The sequence below is a fragment of the Pleurodeles waltl genome, chromosome 5 (genome assembly GCF_031143425.1).
Source record: "Pleurodeles waltl isolate 20211129_DDA chromosome 5, aPleWal1.hap1.20221129, whole genome shotgun sequence".
NCBI lineage: Eukaryota > Metazoa > Chordata > Amphibia > Caudata > Salamandridae > Pleurodeles > Pleurodeles waltl.
In genome coordinates, this window is record NC_090444.1 from 1,212,000,643 (window position 1) to 1,212,020,589 (window position 19,947).

General features: G+C 41.1%; 1 protein-coding gene across 1 annotated transcript in view; it reads right to left on the minus strand.

Annotated features, from left to right (window-relative positions):
• ASCC3 (activating signal cointegrator 1 complex subunit 3) overlaps positions 1-19,947 on the minus strand; it is a 1,806,704-nt gene that overhangs the window by 989,030 nt on the left and 797,727 nt on the right. The window contains exon 11 of the mRNA XM_069235471.1: positions 14,492-14,656. Within this exon, the coding sequence (XP_069091572.1) occupies positions 14,492-14,656 (165 nt within the window). The remainder of the gene's footprint in view (positions 1-14,491; positions 14,657-19,947) is intronic.

A 19,947-nucleotide genomic window follows, 5' to 3' on the forward strand; every position in this document is an offset into this window, starting at 1 on the left:
AGGCTTCAGAGGTCGCTGGTCACTGTTGGATGCGTCTCTGTTGCAGTTTTCTTCGAAGTTGGGAGACAGGCCGGTAGGGCTGGGGAAAAAGCAGTTGTCGTCTCCGTCTTCTCTGTAGGGCTGCAGGTCAGCAGTCCTTCTTCTTGTTAAGGTTGCAGGAATCTAGGTTCTGGGGTGCCCCTAAATACTGAATGTAGGGGTGTGTTTAGGTCTGGGAGGGCAGTAGCCAATGGCTTCTGTCCTTGAGGGTGGCTACACCCTCTTCGTGCCTCCTCCCTGTGGGGAGGGGGCACATCCCTAATCCTATTGGGGGGAATCCTCCAAACTCAAGATGGAGGATTTCTCAAGGCAGGGGTCACCTCAGCTCAGGACACCTTAGGGGCTGTCCTGACTGGTGGGTGACTCCTCCTTGTTTTTCACATTATCTCCTCCAGCCTTGCTGCCAAAGGTGGGGGCAGTGGCCGGAGGGGTGGGCATCTCCACTAGCTGGGATGCCCTGGGGCGCTGTAACAAAAGGGGTGAGCCTTTGAGGCTCACCGCCAGGTGTTACAGTTCCTGCAGGGGGAGGTGAGAAGCACCTCCACCCAGTACAGGCTTTGTTCCTGGCCACAGAGTGACAAAGGCACTCTCCCTATGTGGCCAGCAACATGTCTGGTGTGTGGCAGGCTGGCAGAAACTGGTCAGCATACAAAGGAAGTCGGGTATGTTTTCAGGGGGCATCTCTAAGATGCCCTCTGGGTGATTCTTAAAATAAAGTGTACATTGCCATCAGTGTGCATTTATTGTGCTGAGAAGTTTGATACCAAACTTCCCAGTTTTCAGTGTAGCCATTATGGCACTGTGGAGTTTGTGTTTGACAAACTCCCAGACCATATACTCTTATGGCTACCCTGCACTTACAATGTCTAAGGTTTTGCTTAGACACTGTAGGGGCATAGTGCTCATGCACCTATGCCCTCACCTGTGGTATAGTGCACCCTGCCTTAGGGCTGTAAGGCCTGCTAGAGGGGTTACTTACCTATGCCACAGGCAGTGTGAGGTTGGCATGGCACTCTGAGGGGAGTGCCATGTCGACAGTCATTTTCTCCCCACCAGCACACACAAGCTGAGAGGCAGTGTGTGCATGTGCTGAGTGAGGGGTCCCTCAGGTGGCATAAGACATGCTGCAGCCCTTAGAGACCTTCCCTGGCATCAGGGCCCTTGGTACCAGGGGTACCAGTTACAAGGGACTTACCTGGGTGAGAGGGTTGTGCCAATTGTGGAGACAAAAGTACGGTTTAGGGAAAGAACACTGGTGCTGGGGCCTGGTTAGCAGGGTCCCAGCACACTTTCAAATCATAACTTAGCATCAGCAAAGGCAAAATGTCAGGGGGTGAACATGCTAAGGAGGCATTTCCTTACACTTTGGACTTCAGAAGATCAACACCTACCCTGACTTCCTGTGGACATACCACAGAGGTCTGGTCGCAGACCTCTCTTCTTATCACAATAATGATGATATTATGTCCTGATTTAGGTTCTTGCATCATCTTTATGCGGACAACGCTCAGATTTTGCTCTCTAATCTTACTTTTACATACCACCCTCAGTCACGTGTCTTGGGTTGCCTCATGGCCATCAGAGACCAGATGGCTCAAAAAGTCACTAATGTTCAACTACTCCAAAACTGAAGTCCTGTACTTTCAGGCTTCATTAGTGCCAATCTTGCTTACTGAGCCTATCTACTACCTCCCCCGATATTTTAAAATGTTTACCTTTCACCAGATACGTCTAGGTTCGTTTCAACTCATCCACGAAAATGGAATACTAGATTAGGAACATAGCAACCGCAGCCCAATACCAGTAACTGAATATATGCAAGATCTGCTCTATCACCAAACTAGCTGGCTGTCTCTCTGACAAAAAGGTGAAGCACAAACGTATAGTTAAGGCACTGAGCAGCATGACTTGGACCACTCTCCGCACCCCTACTCTCATCTCCCGAATTCTATCTTGCTACACGGCTACCAGAAAATGATGTACAAAACATAACCTTCTTATCAGATCAAAAACTACTCTCTGCAGTGCCAGTTATTGTACATATTAGACCCTCTCCAAGGGAACACCCGACCAACAGGCATTTTGGCAACTCCTTTTGGAGGAGTTCAAAACGGAATGAAAAATCTACTATGAAAATGAGTACTGCCTTCCTAGAATGTTGAAAATGTGTACACTTGACAATTGTGCCTAAGCAGTGTGCATGTTTTTCATTAGGTTTATATTTTTCACATTAGAATTGACATCGAGTAATAATGATCTTTTATGAGAAGGTTAGGGGAGGGGTATCGTCGTTCCTTGTTTTGGAGGGGCCTTGCAAAATGCACGTAATGGCATGGAAAAAGAAATAGTTTAATGCTTTGGAAAGCCACTCTGCTTCGAGCAGGCCCCTGCAGCTTGGGGGGAGAGGGGGCAACCGTTCAGTTGGCCCCTGTTGAGCCAAAGACCACAGAATATCTGTGGATCTTCGACTCGCCGGGTTTCCGCATCACCTTCTGCAGGGCCGCCCCATCATTTTGAGTTATGTCACTGGCACATCTTCTCCCCCCCCACAGGCTGCAGGAAAAGCAAAGATAACTGATGTAATGTGTTGGATGATTAGCAATAATTCAAAGGCCTATTAAATGAAGCTTCTAGTGTACTAGGAAAGTTATAACACTCAGGGTTTTTTCTGTTCTACTTCCGTGGCAGAGTTCGTTTCGCACATTCATGAATATCTTCTGTTAGGTAAGAGTTATATTCAAAACTGCTCTGGTGAGCATCCTGCTTCATTGGGGTAGTGCTAACACATAATGCAATTTACAAGGTGTATTCCGATTTGCCAAATAAATGTTAGATGGATCATGTCATGCTGAATCTGTGCTTTTAGCTAATTTTCCATGCAAGAATCGTGTATAAAAAAAGTCTTGATTCTGGGGGTGAGCCAGATTTTCCTTGCAGAATTTTCATTTCTAGTGGGGATACTTTCTGATTTTTCACTTGATGTTGCTACTCATTTCAGAGTCATTATGATTTAATGACTTAACTATTCTGTATTAGTTTCAATTTTAATCCTTCAAAGCATTTAGTCTCTTTCACCTAATTTGAGATTGTTGTAATAAAACTCTAACTTTTTCCTTGATCTAGAACTCAATTATTGAATCGTCTTTATGAAATATTATGCTACTCTGCTAAATTGATGTTGTGTGGGGTGTTTTCTTATGCAAGATCTACCTGAACTGAAACCTTATGAGAGAAAAAAGGTAATATTTTGATGATTTTTGGGTGTTGACATTATTGTGGTACAGTTCCAAATATTGGGGTACAGAGGGTCCCTCCCACAGTAGATAGACATGAAAGCCCAGTGTTATGTATATCTTTCCTCAACAAATACACAACCACCGCCATTAATCACCACTATCCCTTGCTTTTTGGATTAACTATCTCACTATCATACTTATATGTGCTAGTGTGGCTCTAATAAAACATTTCTTGTAAAAAATGTTAGTATTGCTAAATATGGGCCGCTAGATCCTAGGCTCTAGAGGTGTATACAATTTTCTATTTAGTGGGCATATAAACCTCCTAATTCTACCTGGCATTCCCATCATTCCAAGAAATGTTCCCAATTTAATGTACAGACAATAGTATTTTAAACGGTACAGGAAGAGTCTGAGTTTAATTTATAATTAGTGAAAAAATTAGCTGATAGAATGCCAGCACTTAAGGATCTTCACACAATCCTGTCATTCTAAGCATTTGCAGGGACTGGATAATGTAACAAGAAGACCAGAGAGGGGAACCAAGTCTGGCAGACGAGAAAGGAGGAAGGAAGTGGCCAGGTTAGTACAATGGAGTTTTAGATCACTCCTCAATATTACATAGCATGTAGTCAAAAGTGAAGTTAGGCACTAGGTGGGAGTCAGCTGGACTAAAGGATATTCAAACATGCACACAGTCATGTTATTTTGTTGAAAAGTTATGTTGTTAAGATAGTACAGCAGGATGAGCAACCGCTAAATCACTTGCAAGCAACAGGATCAAATTCCACTATGACAGACTCTGTAAGTCAGTTTATTATACACTCACCAGGAGACACTGCTTATAAGGTGTGAGAGGATAGAAGAGGGGCCCCTATGTCTGGCTCGAATAGGAGGCCATCAAAAAAGCAGGATGAGCAAAGCATCATAGATTTTTTTTATTTCAAGTTACAGAATACTGAGGCTGCATAATCCTAAAATCCTCTCAGGCCTCTTTACCATTTACAGTCACTTCCTGCCCCTTCAACTCATCGTTGCAGCTTTCTGCTTTCTCCCTTTGTGATGCTTTTCCATCTTTCTCTTCCTTCGTATTTTTCATATGTCTCTTTTGCTCACAGTAATTGCCTGATACAGACAAATAAGTGCCGGCCCTAAAAAACATAAGTGCTGATGTACCGCACCGGAAAACACCGCCTCAAATTAAGCACTGGAGGGGAAAAAGCATCAGAATTGGTGGCACATAATTTAACAACGGAAAACTATGAGGCAATAACTTAACATTTCATACAAATAGGCCACATAATCTAATTCCGTTTGAGATAATTATGTCAGCAATAAAAAGGATGGATCAGGAAAAGAGTGAGTCAAATAGTTAATCTTCGGGTCTAAAAATGCAAGGCAGAGCACAATATTGAGTGCTAACAAAGTAGTTAACAATTGGTCTCAACATCAGAACGCATGCGAGTTCGCTGCTAAACTACAAAAATAACCCAGAAAAACCACAAGGCGTTTGTAAATCACTTCACTGTTAATTTGGCCTACATAGAGCTGGTCTTGCTTCCTAGATCTCGAACATCAGCAGCGTGCAGTTGATTTTAAATAGTTTAGAAGAGCGTGTAGGGGAAATAATTTCTATCCCAGAAAAAAAGATGCTCAGCTCCGATAATGAAGAACCTTCTCCAGCTCACCGTCAGCACTATTTATTCAGGTACATATGTGCCACGTAGCCCTATAAATCAAACAACCTTTTTATTTCCGCTTTTGCATAACTTAAACAGAGCAAAACTAGTCCAGTAATGACACATTCATTTTTCTATACATCTAAAAATAATCTAAAAAGGGTTTTTAATTAATGTGTTCTGTGTTCATGCTGCAACGTCTTGCTGCTGCGTTACATTTTGAGACAAATACGATTCCGAAAAGGTTTTATAACAAAATAACAAATTAATAAAAGTCAATTTGCTTAAAGTGTCAGTTACTTAATCTAGCGTTCAAAAATGCCAAACGAATGGGTTTTATCTCAGGGCCGCACTGCCAACCCAAAGCAGCCCGGGCAAAATTTGTCATGAAAGGCCCCACATAGGGACCACAGCGTGCGAGCCTGACCACTACAATGGGGATAGGGGGAGGCTCTTCCCCCTCCCAAGAAAATTTGGGAACAAATGGAAAAAATCGTACATTCTTCAACACATTTTTCAATATATTTTTAATTGCATTAGTTTTCAAAGCATAATAAATTATTACCTTACAGCGCACCAGGAGACAACAATCTTCATTAGTGCTCTTCAATGATTCCCTCACCATCACTCTCTAGCAGTGCTCTCTACTGTCCATAGACCCTAGCTCACATGTATTTCATTTCTTTTATAGCGCCTCCCATAACAGTGTAGGGTGTCTAAGCATTTTACATCACACACACACATACAGACACAATGACACACATACAGACATAATGACTCATACGTGTCTAAATCCGTGTACAGAAAATCCTACATTGCTAAATGGGACTACAAGGTGTAGGATAACCACGTCATCCATACTGGCAGGCATTTCTTAAGAGTGGTTGGTCTGAGGATGCACAAACACAGGATTCAGAAGCAGTGGGAGCTGGTAATTTTAGGGAGGAAGGGGGGAAAACACACTCATTCGTTTACACACGCACGCACATCCATTCACAACACTCATCAACATTCAAAAGTAACACAGTGCCTAAGGTTGACATTACTAATAAAAATGTATTTGTACCCAATCAAACCCTTTTTAGCAAAATTAAGATCATGAGGCACTGGGACAATATGTAACTTTCTTAACCTAGATTATGATAGTAATTTATGAACAGCACAGTAACAAAAGCATCTCTGTGACAAAAACAGTAACCCATTGAGCTATGCATATTAAATACTGTTCTATGATCTGCGTGGTATACGCTTTTTGCAGCAGACATATGAACCCTATGAAATAGCTTAGATGAGTCAAAACTGTCAACAGACAAAACCTGATCACTCTCCAGCAGGTATATTGATAAGAGTTATCTTGTCACTTTTATTGTTGCCTGAAAACTGTTGGATATACAAGGAACTCTGCAGTGCTTTTAAAACTGCTGCACTGCTACAAAACTGGCTCCCCAGTAACAAACAGAGCCCCTACCCTTACGGGGAAATGCCTGGTATGGCCAGTCAAGCCTCATTTGATAGTGGTCAACATTTTAGGACATGAGAGTACATTCTTAAGTGTAAAATGTTATCTATTGTCTCTAGTCATTTCTTGCTTTTGAAGATCATGCTTCAAATGGAAGATGGAACATATGATGTGTCCTTTGGTTAATTTCGTCACACAGGAGATGAATGCACCCTACCGTGGATGTTGAGTGACCAAAAACTTCATGGATACAAAAAGTGACATCACATACTCTTTGACCCTGATGATATCACTGTGTTCATGCCCTTGTTCAGTCACTAATTTCAGCCAGTGGTTGCAGGTGGGACCTTCCACCACTCCTTTTTGGGTACCAGCACTTATTTTTTTCTCATGCATGAGTTTGAATCACGACTACGCAAGTTTGGTTGTCGGCACCCTGTCATTCAATAGCACCGGTTACGGGCCTCTGAGCAAAATGTGAGAACCGGCACTTTTTTTTTTTTTTTTTACAGATTAAAACATTGCCCTTGTCCCACTCTTAGCCCCTCAAAAACTGAACTGATTTTGGGTAAAAGATGAAGAAGCAAAATCACGGAAATAAAAGAGGGCGTCTAAATAAAACAACGGTTATTTCAAGTACATAAATAGGGTGTGTGGGATTGTCCATGTCACAGTTATATCTGTGACCTTCATGGAAGCAATAGGATAATAATTCAAGGAAATAAGAGGGATGGGAAGAAAAACTGGGATAACGTAGTACCATTCAGTATTTATGAATGTATGAGGCCGTGAAGGAGTTCATCAATATTCCCATGAATTCATGATGTGGAATTATCAATGTCTGTGTTTTAGAAAGTTCAACAAAGAGAGGGATTGGGAGGTTAAAGGTCCAGTGTACGTTCTCCCAGTAAGACTAATTAACAGCAACAGGGTACACTGTTCCATGTATCTAGGGGGACATTTAAAGTTCAGGAGCAAGAGCCCTCACACACCCAAATGGATGTCATGCTTCATCATCGGGAAGCTCCTCGTCAGACCGGCGTTGCAATATCTGACGGGCTCCCCTTACGGGGGCTCTTTATCGGAGATCTTTTATGGGTGGCTGCCATTGCGATCGTGGAGGTCAGACACTCAATATTGCAGGAGAGTAGAAAAATTAAAATTGATTAGCAACCCCACCGCAATCTACTTTAATGGGTATATCACAGGGTTGCGATCAAGATTAAAAACATATGGAAAAGTGGATAATGAAATTAATGCTCAACCACTTAAAAAATGCCTGGAGATCTGAGAAATTGTCACCTGACCCCTAAGGTCTGGTCAACATGTTTCGCGTAATGTGGTCATGAAAGATCCTCTAACGCTTCATCAGGACCTACAATCAACTGAACTTCTCCTGACTGTTTGAGAAATGAAGGAGACACTATCTATTATGTATATAGAATTGTGTAATAGTCACTTACATTTGTAAAGACTGTCTTGTCCAAAAAAGTAAATCAAAAAAGGTCGCCCTAGAAAATAATAAATACAGTAAGAAAACAACACACACAGTAAAATGCCCATAACACCCGTGGTAAATCCGTGAGCTAGGTGGTGTTCAACTGACACTTAAAGACATCTGCTTACCATCCCTCTTCATGTAGGGAGCCCCTTGGGGAATAACACGGTCCAGCCAGTCACATTCTACTGAGGGTTACATATCACAGAATGAATTAGTGCAATAAATGTTGTGAGGAACTCAAAATGAAAATCAGTAAGTAGTTCCCGTCAACAGTACATTTCAATAAAAACAATCCCCATGATTGTATAGTAACATGACAAAAATGCTTCGCTATTAATAAACTTAAAACGTGCATCATATCCAAACTATGTGGTTAATCAACTGCCAAGCCCAGGTATCTGGATAGAAGGAACCCGCCCCCCTAAAAAACCCCAGGTGAATACAGCTGGTGACCTGAATGTCACCGACTCCAGTTTCCTAGCACATAAATATGCACCATGTGCTTATTCCGGCTTAACGGATTAGTAGAACCGGATGATGCAAATCGTAGAAAAGCTGGATGTGAGTCACCGCAACCTGCGGGGCGGTAAAAAACCAGCATATACAGAAATAGTATAGCCCAATGACACTTACTTGGGACTCGGCGGTTTCGGTTATAGTAACCTACCCGTGGCGTGCTCTCCTCAAAATTGAAGATGGGGAAGCATTCAACACATTTAAAGCGTAACGCGGAGGCTACGTTCCTCCGCGTCACATGATGGCATCATAATCGAAATAAAGAAAGGACCAAAAAAAAAAAAAAACGCGGTCTTTACAATGTTATGAGCGCAACTATGCTGCATTTAGCAGGCGGCCATCTTAGAGTAGGTCGTAATAATGAAAACACAGGAAAAGAGGCTCGAGATAAAGACAAATCCTGTCAGTTTTTGAAATAAAAATGTCACTTAACATGGTTATAAGTTATTTAACCATAGGTTAATATACTGTCTGAATCATCTGTCCAAGGTGCAGGTTATATGGGAAAGAACATTGGGGGTAGGGTGGGGGAGGGGGGAGCGAGTCAGGGGGCGAAATCAATGCTGCCCCTCCAACAGACCGCATTAGGTGGAATAAAGAAAGCTCTAAAAAAAAAAACTGGGGTTCGTAAGCGTATGTCATGGAAACTCAAAAAGGGACTTGAGGTAGCAGTCAAAACCGGGGGGTGGGGGAGGGGTGGCTAATGTCACTGTAAGTATTATCGGGACAGTGACACCCAAGGAATATCGTCATTCAAACCATTAATGTTGGTGTGAAGTCTAAATACCCATCGTTGTTCAAGCCTGAACAGTGAGTGGGAAGAATCGTTAACAAATCTGGGGGTCTCCAAGATCACCCAGCGTAAGTCATCTGGTCTATGGGTTTTTTCCAAGAAGTGGGCACATAGTTTCGTGGTGACACGTCCACATCTGATATTGCTTCTATGTTCATTAATTCGTATTCTGACGGGTCTGGGGGTCATCCCGATATACCGAAGACCACACAGACATGTGATCATGTAAATGCAGTTCTTAGTATTGCAATTGGTGTGTTTCGTCAAACCCCATCGACCTATTGGAGCCAGGTCTAATGCCTTGACCTGGCAAGTCAAAGAGCAGACATTGCACTGCCCACAGGGATAGTGCCCTGCCACCGGAGGAAGATTCCAGAGTGTCGACTGTGTCTGGACTGTCTTTCTGGGGCGTGTGTGTATTATCAAGTCCTTGATATTCTGTGATCGTTTGAAAGCAAAAAGAGGTCTAGGGATTGTACGTCCTCCACTAGTAAGGACTGGCCATCTTTTCATAATGAGACTTTTGATCTTATTTGATAGGGGGGTGAAGGTGGTCACACATGTCAACATCGTGTTGGTGTCCTTAGTATTTGGTGAGAGTAAGGCTTCACGATTATTGTTCCTTGCTCTTTTGCGGGCTCTGTTTACAATGTCCTGGGGATAGTTACGTGCTAACAATTTAGTTTGGAGATCATTGGCTTGTGTGTTGTATACATGTGTTAAACTGCAATTTCATTGGGCTATACTATTACTGTATATGATGGTTTTTTACCGCCCCGCAGGTTGCAGTGACTCACATACAGCTTTTCTACGATTTGTATCATCCGGTTCTACTAATCAGTCAAGCCGGAATAAGCACATGGTGCATTTTTATGTGCTAGGAAACTAGAGTCGGTGATATTCAGGTCACCAGCTGTATACACATGTTTTTTTTTTTAGGGGGGCGGGTTCCTTCTATCCAGATACCTGGGCTTGGCAGTTGATTAACCACATAGTTTGGATATGATGCACGTTTTAAGTTTATTAATAGCGAAGCATTTTTGTCATGTTACTATACAATCATGGGGATTGTTTTTATTGAAATGTACTGTTGACGGGAACTACTTATTAATTTTCATTTTGAGTTCCTCACAACATTTATTGCACTAATTCATTCTGTGATATGTAACCCTCAGTAGAATGTGACTGGCTGGACCGGTTATTCCCCAAGGGGCCCCCTACATGGCGAGGGATGGTAAGCAGATGTCTTTAAGTGTCAGTTGAACACCACCTAGCTCACGGATTTACCACGGGTGTTATGGGCATTTTACTTGTGTGTTGTGTTCTTACTGTATTTATTATTTTCTAGGGCGACCTTTTTTGATTTACTTTTTTAGACAAGACAGTCTTTACAAATGTAAGTGACTATTACACAATTCTATATACATAATAGATAGTGTCTCCTTCATTTCTCAAACAGTCAGGAGAAGTTCAGTTGATTGTAGGTCCTGATGAAGCGTTAGAGGATCTTTCATGACCACATTACGCGAAACATGTTGACCAGACCTTAGGGGTCAGGTGACAATTTCTCAGATCTCCAGGCATTTTTTAAGTGGTTGAGCATTAATCTCATTATCCACTTTTCCATATGTTTTTAATCTTGATTGCAACCCTGTGATATACCCATTAAAGTAGATTGCGGTGGGGTTGCTAATCAAGCTTAATTTTTCTACTCTCCTGCAATATTGAGTGTCTGACCTCCACGATCGCAACGGCAGCCACCCATAAAAGATCTCCGGTGAAGAGCCCCTGTAAGGGGAGCCCGTCAGATATTGGACCGCCGGTCTGACGAGGAGCTTCCCGATGATGAAGCATGACATCCATTCGGGTGTGTGAGGGCTCTTGCTCCTGAACTTTAAATGTCCCCCTAGATACATGGAACAGTGTACCCTGTTGCTGTTAATGTGTTTTAGAAAGATCATCTTTAAAGTTCAGCGTGATTTCCTGACTTTGGAGTTTTTATGGACAAGTACTAAAGCTTTAATTATGTCAGTTACTGTTAATTTTAAACTTGATTATGTAAATGTGCTACAAAATTCAGTGCAAACGCCAAATGACAGAGAATGCAAGTCCATCGTAACTAAGGCTGCAAGAGACAGTGTTGTGTCTGAGAGGATTAACTAAGTCCAATTAGGGAATAGATTTAATTTTAAGAATTTGTGCACTATTTAAAATGCAGAGACAGCCATGTCGCTGCTAATCTTTAAAATAAGATTAACCATGTGAGCTCCATGATCTCAAGATAAAAATATGTGCACAAAAGTCTTCTTTCAGATAAATACAACAGGAGTCCACTGAAGAGCTAGGGACCTGAATCTGAAAATCCCAGCCCACAAAATTTGTATTGAGAACTCTCACTTACTTATTTCCCTAATAGGTACACCATCTATCTATGATGCTAAGTGTAAACCCAGCACCAACAGGCAACATTTTCAGTAGTGTGTATCAAAGGTTTCTTGCAACAAAACACCATAGAATACTAAAATGATTGAACCAAGAGACAGTATTCCTAAAACTCGTACCAACAAAGAAATTCATATTACGAGCTCTGAAGTCAGACAGACAACTCTGAGGAATATAGCAGAATTAAGTAGTTTTGTACTACAGAGCTCTCAATATCATGCCTTCTGTTATTTTATGAGGTTTAAATGTGAAGGCTGCGTCTACAATTGACTGAATTAAGTGTTCAGTTCGTACAGTTGTTTGCAGACTGGAGAAGCACCTACCAACCCCATCTGTTCTGTAGACGGTTCCTTCTAGGTGTCTTTCCTAATCATTTACAAATTTCAGCAACTTTATTTCTTCACTCACAGATTATCCCAATGCTCTGTAAACTGGTTTATATCTAGACCAAACCTGCAGAAAGTTTTCCAAATCATTCCCAGACAAGTGCATTAGGTAAAGTGATATGCTAGAGTCTAGCATATTGCTTCATCTTTTACAGCTAAAACCACTTTTTGAAAAGCTCCATTCTTCACTTTTACATTCAAATTAGACTTTTGTATACTTCGTGTTTGTGAATTAAATCAAATATTTTATAATTTGTGTGTTTGCTCAACCTATACTTGTTTTTGTAGCTCAGTTCAATGTTTTTAGGTTCAAACCACAGACATTGCTTACATTGGGGCTCCCAGCAGTGATTACGTGCAGGTCACCAGATATTAAAAAGTTAAGAACCATTTGTGTAAGGTAAGGGACAGAATTCGTAAAGTTTTGGTATATCCTGGCAGTATTTTGTTTTTACCATCATATTAAGAACATCTGTTAAAACATGCCTTCATTTATTCTACCTGTACAATAAGGTTTCCAGCTATAAATTAAACGTATTTAGGTAAAGGAATATGACCTGGTCTCTTATGCCAGATGGTGCTTAAGTAGTTATCAAGAGACATTACATAATAAGCTATTGACCATTTTGCTCAACCCACTTAAGGATGTGTCCTCTAATTTGAAGGATTAATTCGTTTTAATGGTCCAGGATTAGGACAGGTGGCAATGAAACTTCTTCCTCATAAAGGAAAATTAACATTATCAAACTTACATCCTATTTTACCATTTACACCACTGTATCTGTTCATCACACATCCTGCTAAAAACATGCTTTGCCATGATTTGCAAAATCGTGGGCCAAATGAAGAAAGCTGCATTTTCCTAGACTATGATAAAGCACAGTAAGTAGGGGTTTCCAAGATTCAGGATTTACTTAAAAATTCTTTGTCCGGTAATGATGGACAAAGTAGCTCCTGGGTATTACAGGCAAGTCTTTTTTTGGATGGCGATCGAATCAGATATAATCAAAGGTTACTAATCTTTCCCTGGTGGATATCTAGAGAAGCGTTGCTGAACCGAGGATTGCAAGAGGAATTGCCTAAACACTTAAGAGTTTGGAGGAAACCATCATTCTCTTATAATCATGATTCATACACACTACCTTTTACACGTGGTATAAAATGCACTTTTAGTATGCTCAGCAGACATTAGTTTGGAGATCATGAGGGAGTTTTTAATCAAATGTATAATGAAAGTTCTATGTTAAACTTTAAAAAGTAAAGCTTTAGTATAATGTTATGGATTCAAAAAGACTAAAGGTATTGTATTTTATTTTATCTAAAACACTATTTGATGAACAGTTGCTGACCTCCTTACACACTTCTCTTCAATCATTAATTGCTTCAACTTTTGGAGAAGTGAGACATCTTTACATCTGAGCTATATTGCTTTTTGTCAACTCAGATCACATAGTCAACTTTAAAGAGCGATCTCTATTTTTGAAAGGCCAATCTAGTACTTATTGGTTGAAAAGAAACTGTGTAAACCTAGATCAACGATATTTAATTCTTGCTGGGCTTGTGGTTCACCTAATACCAGTTTAATCCATGTGTGGTGTTGAACGAGGTAGGGATGCTTTGGAGCATAGGCTATCAACTCACTCTATAAGGGCTTTGGGATACAGGGCCTGGGGGTCAAAAACGTTGTTATGCTGGGTTTGGGTTAGCAAATTCATTCGCATTTTGGTATGGAAAGCTTTACTTTGAGCAGCATCAGGGTAGCAAGACATTCTTGAAACAGTGTCTCAATAAAAGAAGAGGAGTTACAAGACAGTTTTAGGATATTTGACTATTTACTTGAACTACACTTTAAGTGGTGAAAAGATCTGAGTCACTGTGTTTTCATATTTGTTGCTTTCTTTTTCTATTTGCCTTTCTCTTCTTCCCTCCTCCTATCCCTGCTCTTGTGTGATAGGGGACATGTTTACTTGGAGGGTTACCACTTGTCATGAAGGATGCCATCATTAATGTTTCCACCTGGCTTTTCAGGGTATTTGCCTTGCAAGATATTACATATATGAAAACAACTCTTATGAATAATACCAAAAGCGTAATATTAGATTAATGTTTGCTTCAAAGATATTTTCGATTAAGTATTGAAAATTTGACCTTCTGGAATTTCCATGTGTTTTCCATAATTTGAATGTTAAACATGAGCAATAACAGATGCAAACAAATAAATACAGTTCACAAATTCAGTGTCTGTGCACTGATTTGTGACATCTGACCCCTTTCTGGTTACAAAATGTTTAAACACCACTCTTACACTAACTACCCATTAACAACATTTGGAAAGTTCTACAATGTTTTGCTTCTGACTAAGTCAGTATTCTACAGGAAAATTTAGCTTCAAGTGAAACTACATTTTACAACTACAAGAATGGAATCACAACTGTGTTACCTGTCGTAAGGTGCGGGCCACAAGGCTTTCTAACACAGGTCCTCTGTCTTCATGAAGCAGATGGACTTCATCCAGGATCAAGAGCCTCACGAGCTGAGAAAGACCAATGTCACCAACACTCTTTCGTGTCACAACATCCCACTTCTCTGGAGTAGTTACAAGCATCTGTGAAAAACACAATAATTATGTGCAAACTGCAAATATTAATTGGAATCCTTAGAAATGTACTTTAACTTTCAGTCATCTCAAGCAACAGACTATGTGAACACATGATAAACATTTATTCGCAACTCAATCTTCCCTGAAAAATCACAGTAATATTTAGAGATGTTAACAGCAGGGTTGAATAGATGCAGCACTAGAATTAGACTATCTACGGAACGTTAGATCAACTGCATGTTGTCAATTATAACATTTTATGTACCCCGTTCTTGCTGCGTGTAACCGTGATTCAACAGAAAACGAAAAAGACACAAATAATATCCTTGAAACAAGTACATTGCTTTGTAGTTCTGTCATGAATATTAGTCTTCAACAGGAATGCACTGTGCAGAATACTAAGGCAGTAGAAGAGAAAACAACCCAGCTTTACTTCAATACTAGTTACAAACATTGGCATAATGTAAAAATAATAGGGCCCCCTGCAGAATGTTACGAAGGGCACCTGAGTCAGGCAGATATTCACTGGCTGTGGATTGAATGAGGGTCCTTGAAGGGCCAGCCCTTCAAGCCCCCTCTAGTGCCCACCCCCGCCATGACGCATGGATGCAACGTATCGTAGATCTTTAAACTAAACAAAAAAACAGGACACACCGATTTGCATAATTTTTATAATTCATATGTAGTGGGGAAGCGTTTGAACCAAGCGGATTTCATGCACTTTAACTCTTCAAATGAGAACAGGTCTTGCCTATGTGAACGCTATTGACTTTCACAATGTATTTTAGCCATTTTGTCCACCTGTGTGGCTGTTGTTTAGCATGGCTAAAAGTTAGAGTGGAGTAGGCTGGGGTGGAGTGGAGTAGAATGGGGGCTGGGGCGGAGTGGGGTAGACTGGGATAGTTTGGAGTGGGGTAGATTGAGGAAGAGTGAAGTGGGGTGGATTGAAGCAGAGATAGAGCAGAGTGTGGTACACTGGATTAGGGTAGACTGCAGTAGGTTAGATTTGAGTGGGGGATATTGAGGAGGAGTGGGGTAGATTGGAGTAGAGTGTAGTAGATTGGGTTAACTCTGTGTAAAGTAGGAAAGATTGGGGTAAATTGGGTAGATTGGGGCATGCTGAGGTGTGGAGTGGGGTAGACTAGAAAGAGAGAGATAGAGAAAGAAAGAGAGAGAGAGGTTGCCTAGAGGGACTTAGACTGGAGTGCGGTAGAGTGAAGGAGAGTAGATTGGGGTGGAGTGAAAAGTGGAGTAGGATAATGCGAGTACCGGAATGCTGTTCAATGTACTGTTACTCAATATGAAAATGTTTTTAGATACATTTTGGTGGATCTAAAAACTCAATAACATTTATTAAAAGTGGAGTAGGGTATATTGGAGTGGGGAGGATAACTTACACCCTAAGCATGAGGCACAGAGGTTAAATGAATCAGTTATGCAAACGGCCAATGACACAATGTACATGACTTAAAGCCAGATTAGTATGCCATACGTTATCCAGTCTAAAGTAAGAACGAAGGAGACAGGGAAAATAAATACAAAATAGATAGAAACAATGACTGGTAGTAGGCAATCCTTAATTTATTCACAGAGGATGGGAGGTTCCAATCCAAACCAATGACCACAAAGAAGGGAAAAGACCAGAAAATAAATAGGCACAAGGCTGAGTGCATACCTGAGTGGAGAAGTGGAGACTGCAGTGGAGTGGGGTGGATCAGATTGGGGAGGGATAGAATGGACTGGGATAGATTGGGGTGGAGTGGTGTACACTGGAGTAGAGTGGGGTAGATTGGAGTGGAGTGTGGTAGAGTGGAGTGGGGTGGGATAGAGTAGGGAGATTGGGGTAGAGTAGTTTGGGGTGGGGTAGGGTAGATTTGGGTAGAGTGAAGTTAAGTGAGAAACTGGGGTAGAGTGGAGACGAGATAAGTGGGGTAGACTGGAGTAGGGAGATTGGAGTGGAGATTGGAGTAGAGACTGGAGTGGAATGGGGTAGGCTGGAGTACAGAGGAGTGGGGTACATCTGAGTGAGTGGGGTAGATTAGGGTACAGTGGGGTTGACTGGAGTGGCGTGGGGTAGATTTTAGTGGAGTGGGGTACACTGGAGTGGGTAGACTAGAGTGGGGTAGACTGGAGTAGAGAACGGTATAATGGATTAGAGTGGAGAGATTAGTGTAGAGTGAGGTGGAGTAGATTAAAGAGGAGTGGGGGAGAATGGAGTGGTGGAGATTGGAGTGGGTAGATTGGGGTGGAGTGGGGTAGACTGGGGTGTAGTGTGGTAGATTGTGGTGAAGTGGGGTAGAGTGTGGCAGGGTTGGGTAGATTGGACTGGCGTGGCGTGAGGTTGATTGGGGTAGACTGGAGTGGGGTGGGGTAGAGTGTAGTGTAGTAGAGTAGACTGGGATGGGATAGATTGGAGTGAGGGGTAAATTGGAGTGTAGTGGGTAGAGTGGGGTATGGTGGAGTGGAGGGTAGAGTGGAGTGTGGAAGACTCGAGTGAAGTAGGCTAGTATGGGGTGGGGTAGATAGAGGGAGGTGGGGTAGACTGAGGTACATTAGAGTACAGTGGGGTAGTTTCAAGTGGAGTAAAGTGTAACTGTGGCCATTAAGCTACATCTCTTACACCCAAGTGCATATAAATATAGGGTACCTGAAAACGCTTTTGGTGGAATATGCAACAGAATGCGGATTAAGGCACAGATTTTAGGGAGAAATGGAGTAGTTGCTGCGCTGCCTGAAACTGAAGCACTTGAAACAGACACATACTATGTATGTGCAGCAAAGAATTGGAATACACCTGACACTGAGGATACAGGCTTTAAGGAGAAATTAAGGTAGCGCTGCCAAAAAAAATATGAGGCATTTTAAAAAGCGGCATACTTTTGTGTTTGAGAACAGACAGATGCATTCAAATTGTTTATGTTGATTTAGTGGCAGCCTGGCTTGAAGCATGTGACTCACTTGGACCTAGTTCTGGCCCCTTGATATACCTCCCTAAAAAAAATTGTTGTCCAGATATTCTCATTTTTGTTTCACGTTTTTGTATCATTAGAGAAGTAACTTAGCTTGGGTAGACATTGCTAATCAGGGCGGATTTTTTCTGGACAACATTTTTAAAAAAATGCAGGATGCGTTGCAGTGATGATGTAATATTTCAGGAACCATGAGACCTTTATATGTCATTTCGGTGTCAAAACATATGTTTTGGGTGGCAAATAGTCTTAAAGACCCAGAAAATAACTCCTCAGAGCATTCCTTTCCACAATGGTAGCTCTATAATGATGTATTTTAGTCGTCATATTGGTAATTTAATTTAATATTGTTTTGGTTTCAGGTTTTCCGTTGATTCAAATACGTAAACATGAGCGAAACAGGTGGTAGCAGAGGATCTTTACTGCCTGACAGAGTGTTCTTGACTACAAAACCGGAGGACTCTTTCAACAAAACAAAAAGTGTCATATGGCAAACTAATCCAAAAGAAAAGCTAACATCAACTGCGGCTGGACAGAGAAAGTTTGAGATGATGCAGAAATACGGCAAGACAAAGTTCACAAGAGATTGCAAATGATGGGTGAAGAGGATCAAATATTTTATCACTGTAACAAGTGCTACAAGTCATATACAATGGAAAAAAGCCTGGAAACAAATTGATAAAAATAGCAGAAGCCAGCGAATCACAACATTAATCTGAGTGTTCTCAGAAAGCAACGACAACCAAACCCAATACACATCCACTTAGAAGATCGATGGCTAACCCCCATTCACCTCCAACAACTGATCAGCAAGCAGAGGATATTCAATGTGTTATCTGTGGCTTAGCCAGAACAAGGGTCAAAGGGACTGATGAAAGAACAAAGTAGAGTATGCGAGTTTCAAAGGGTAAACATGTTTTTATCTGCAGCAATTTCTACCAAGATGAAGTTTTCAGCTGAGCAGCTGATCTAAACAGCAAGGTGAATGCATCTGCAGCGGATTTGCATGTCCACCCGACTGCTTGCGTGCACATTTTTGAAAATAGACATGTACAATGAGTCCCCAGCAGCAATGTCACCACCAGCATTCAGTTAAGTTTGCATTCTTTGAAAAAGCAAATTAAGTTTTAAAGCCACTCTTGAGTGTTGGCTATGGGTTCACACTCAGTGAGATCAAAGAAATAATGGTCAACATTGATGAAACCGTATTGATCCATTATAATGAAATTAAGATCTTTCTGGTGAGAATGTACAATGACAGAAGTCGTTTTTGTCATGTAACCAAAAAGAATGAGCCACTTCTGGTGTTCTCAGCTGATTTGACTCCTTAAGTTCTTTCTGTCAAAATAAGATCACATGATGCAGTCAAATCAGCAGGAACCATTTTAAGAAAAGTCCTGAAAGATTTAGATTTTGGACTTAATGACATATTTTGTGATGACCCAGAGCTTCGCAAATCATGGGAGTCAACAAGAATGCCTGATGTTGTCTTAACATGTTTTACATTATTGTTTAATATCAGCAAAGCAAAACTGTTACAAACTAAAGATCTTGAGTTCGGAACAGAAGTCAACCACATTAATGATGGCTTTAAAGATATAAGAGATGAAGTGGAAGACAATCCCATGAACCAACAGGTTTATGCTGTGCAAATTTACTGTATTTTCCAATTCTTGTTTTATGAATTACATCGTGGCAAGAAGAAAACTATGCTACACACTATGAGTGCCCACGCAATCTATGACAGGTGCAAAAGTAGAGAACTATTCACTTCAATGAATAAGATTGGTGTATCAACAAGTTATATTGGCATAGTACAGAGCAGGAACCTGTTAGCAGCTCATGCTGTAAAATCTTGAGAATAAGACAGCATACCACTTCCAAGTCACTTTACTGGGAAAGGATTTACATTTGTTGCTCTTGATAATTTTGATTTTGAAGACCGCTCATCTTTGACTGAAACATCCAGCACACATGATACTGCTTTGGTGTTTTTTTCAAGACTGTACCAAAGAAGTAGACATATGAAAACAAGCTGTGTCAGCTGTAGGCATAAACAAACAAAGCTGCAACCTCATAACCCACCTGCCTTGCCAGTGTGTGCAAAAACACTGCAAGCTATCAATACATCCCAGTTTACCAGAAACTTTAGAAGTGGCTGAGAACATAGATTTTCTTTTACTTGATGCTGTGGTCCTCAAAGCTGAATTAACTGAACTTATCATATCGCTTATTCTGTGAGGACTGAAGAATGAAAAAAAGACAGTTCTTTTGTGGGATGGCACTCATGCTCTGATCTCTCAGAATACCAACCCACTGAAGAAGGTT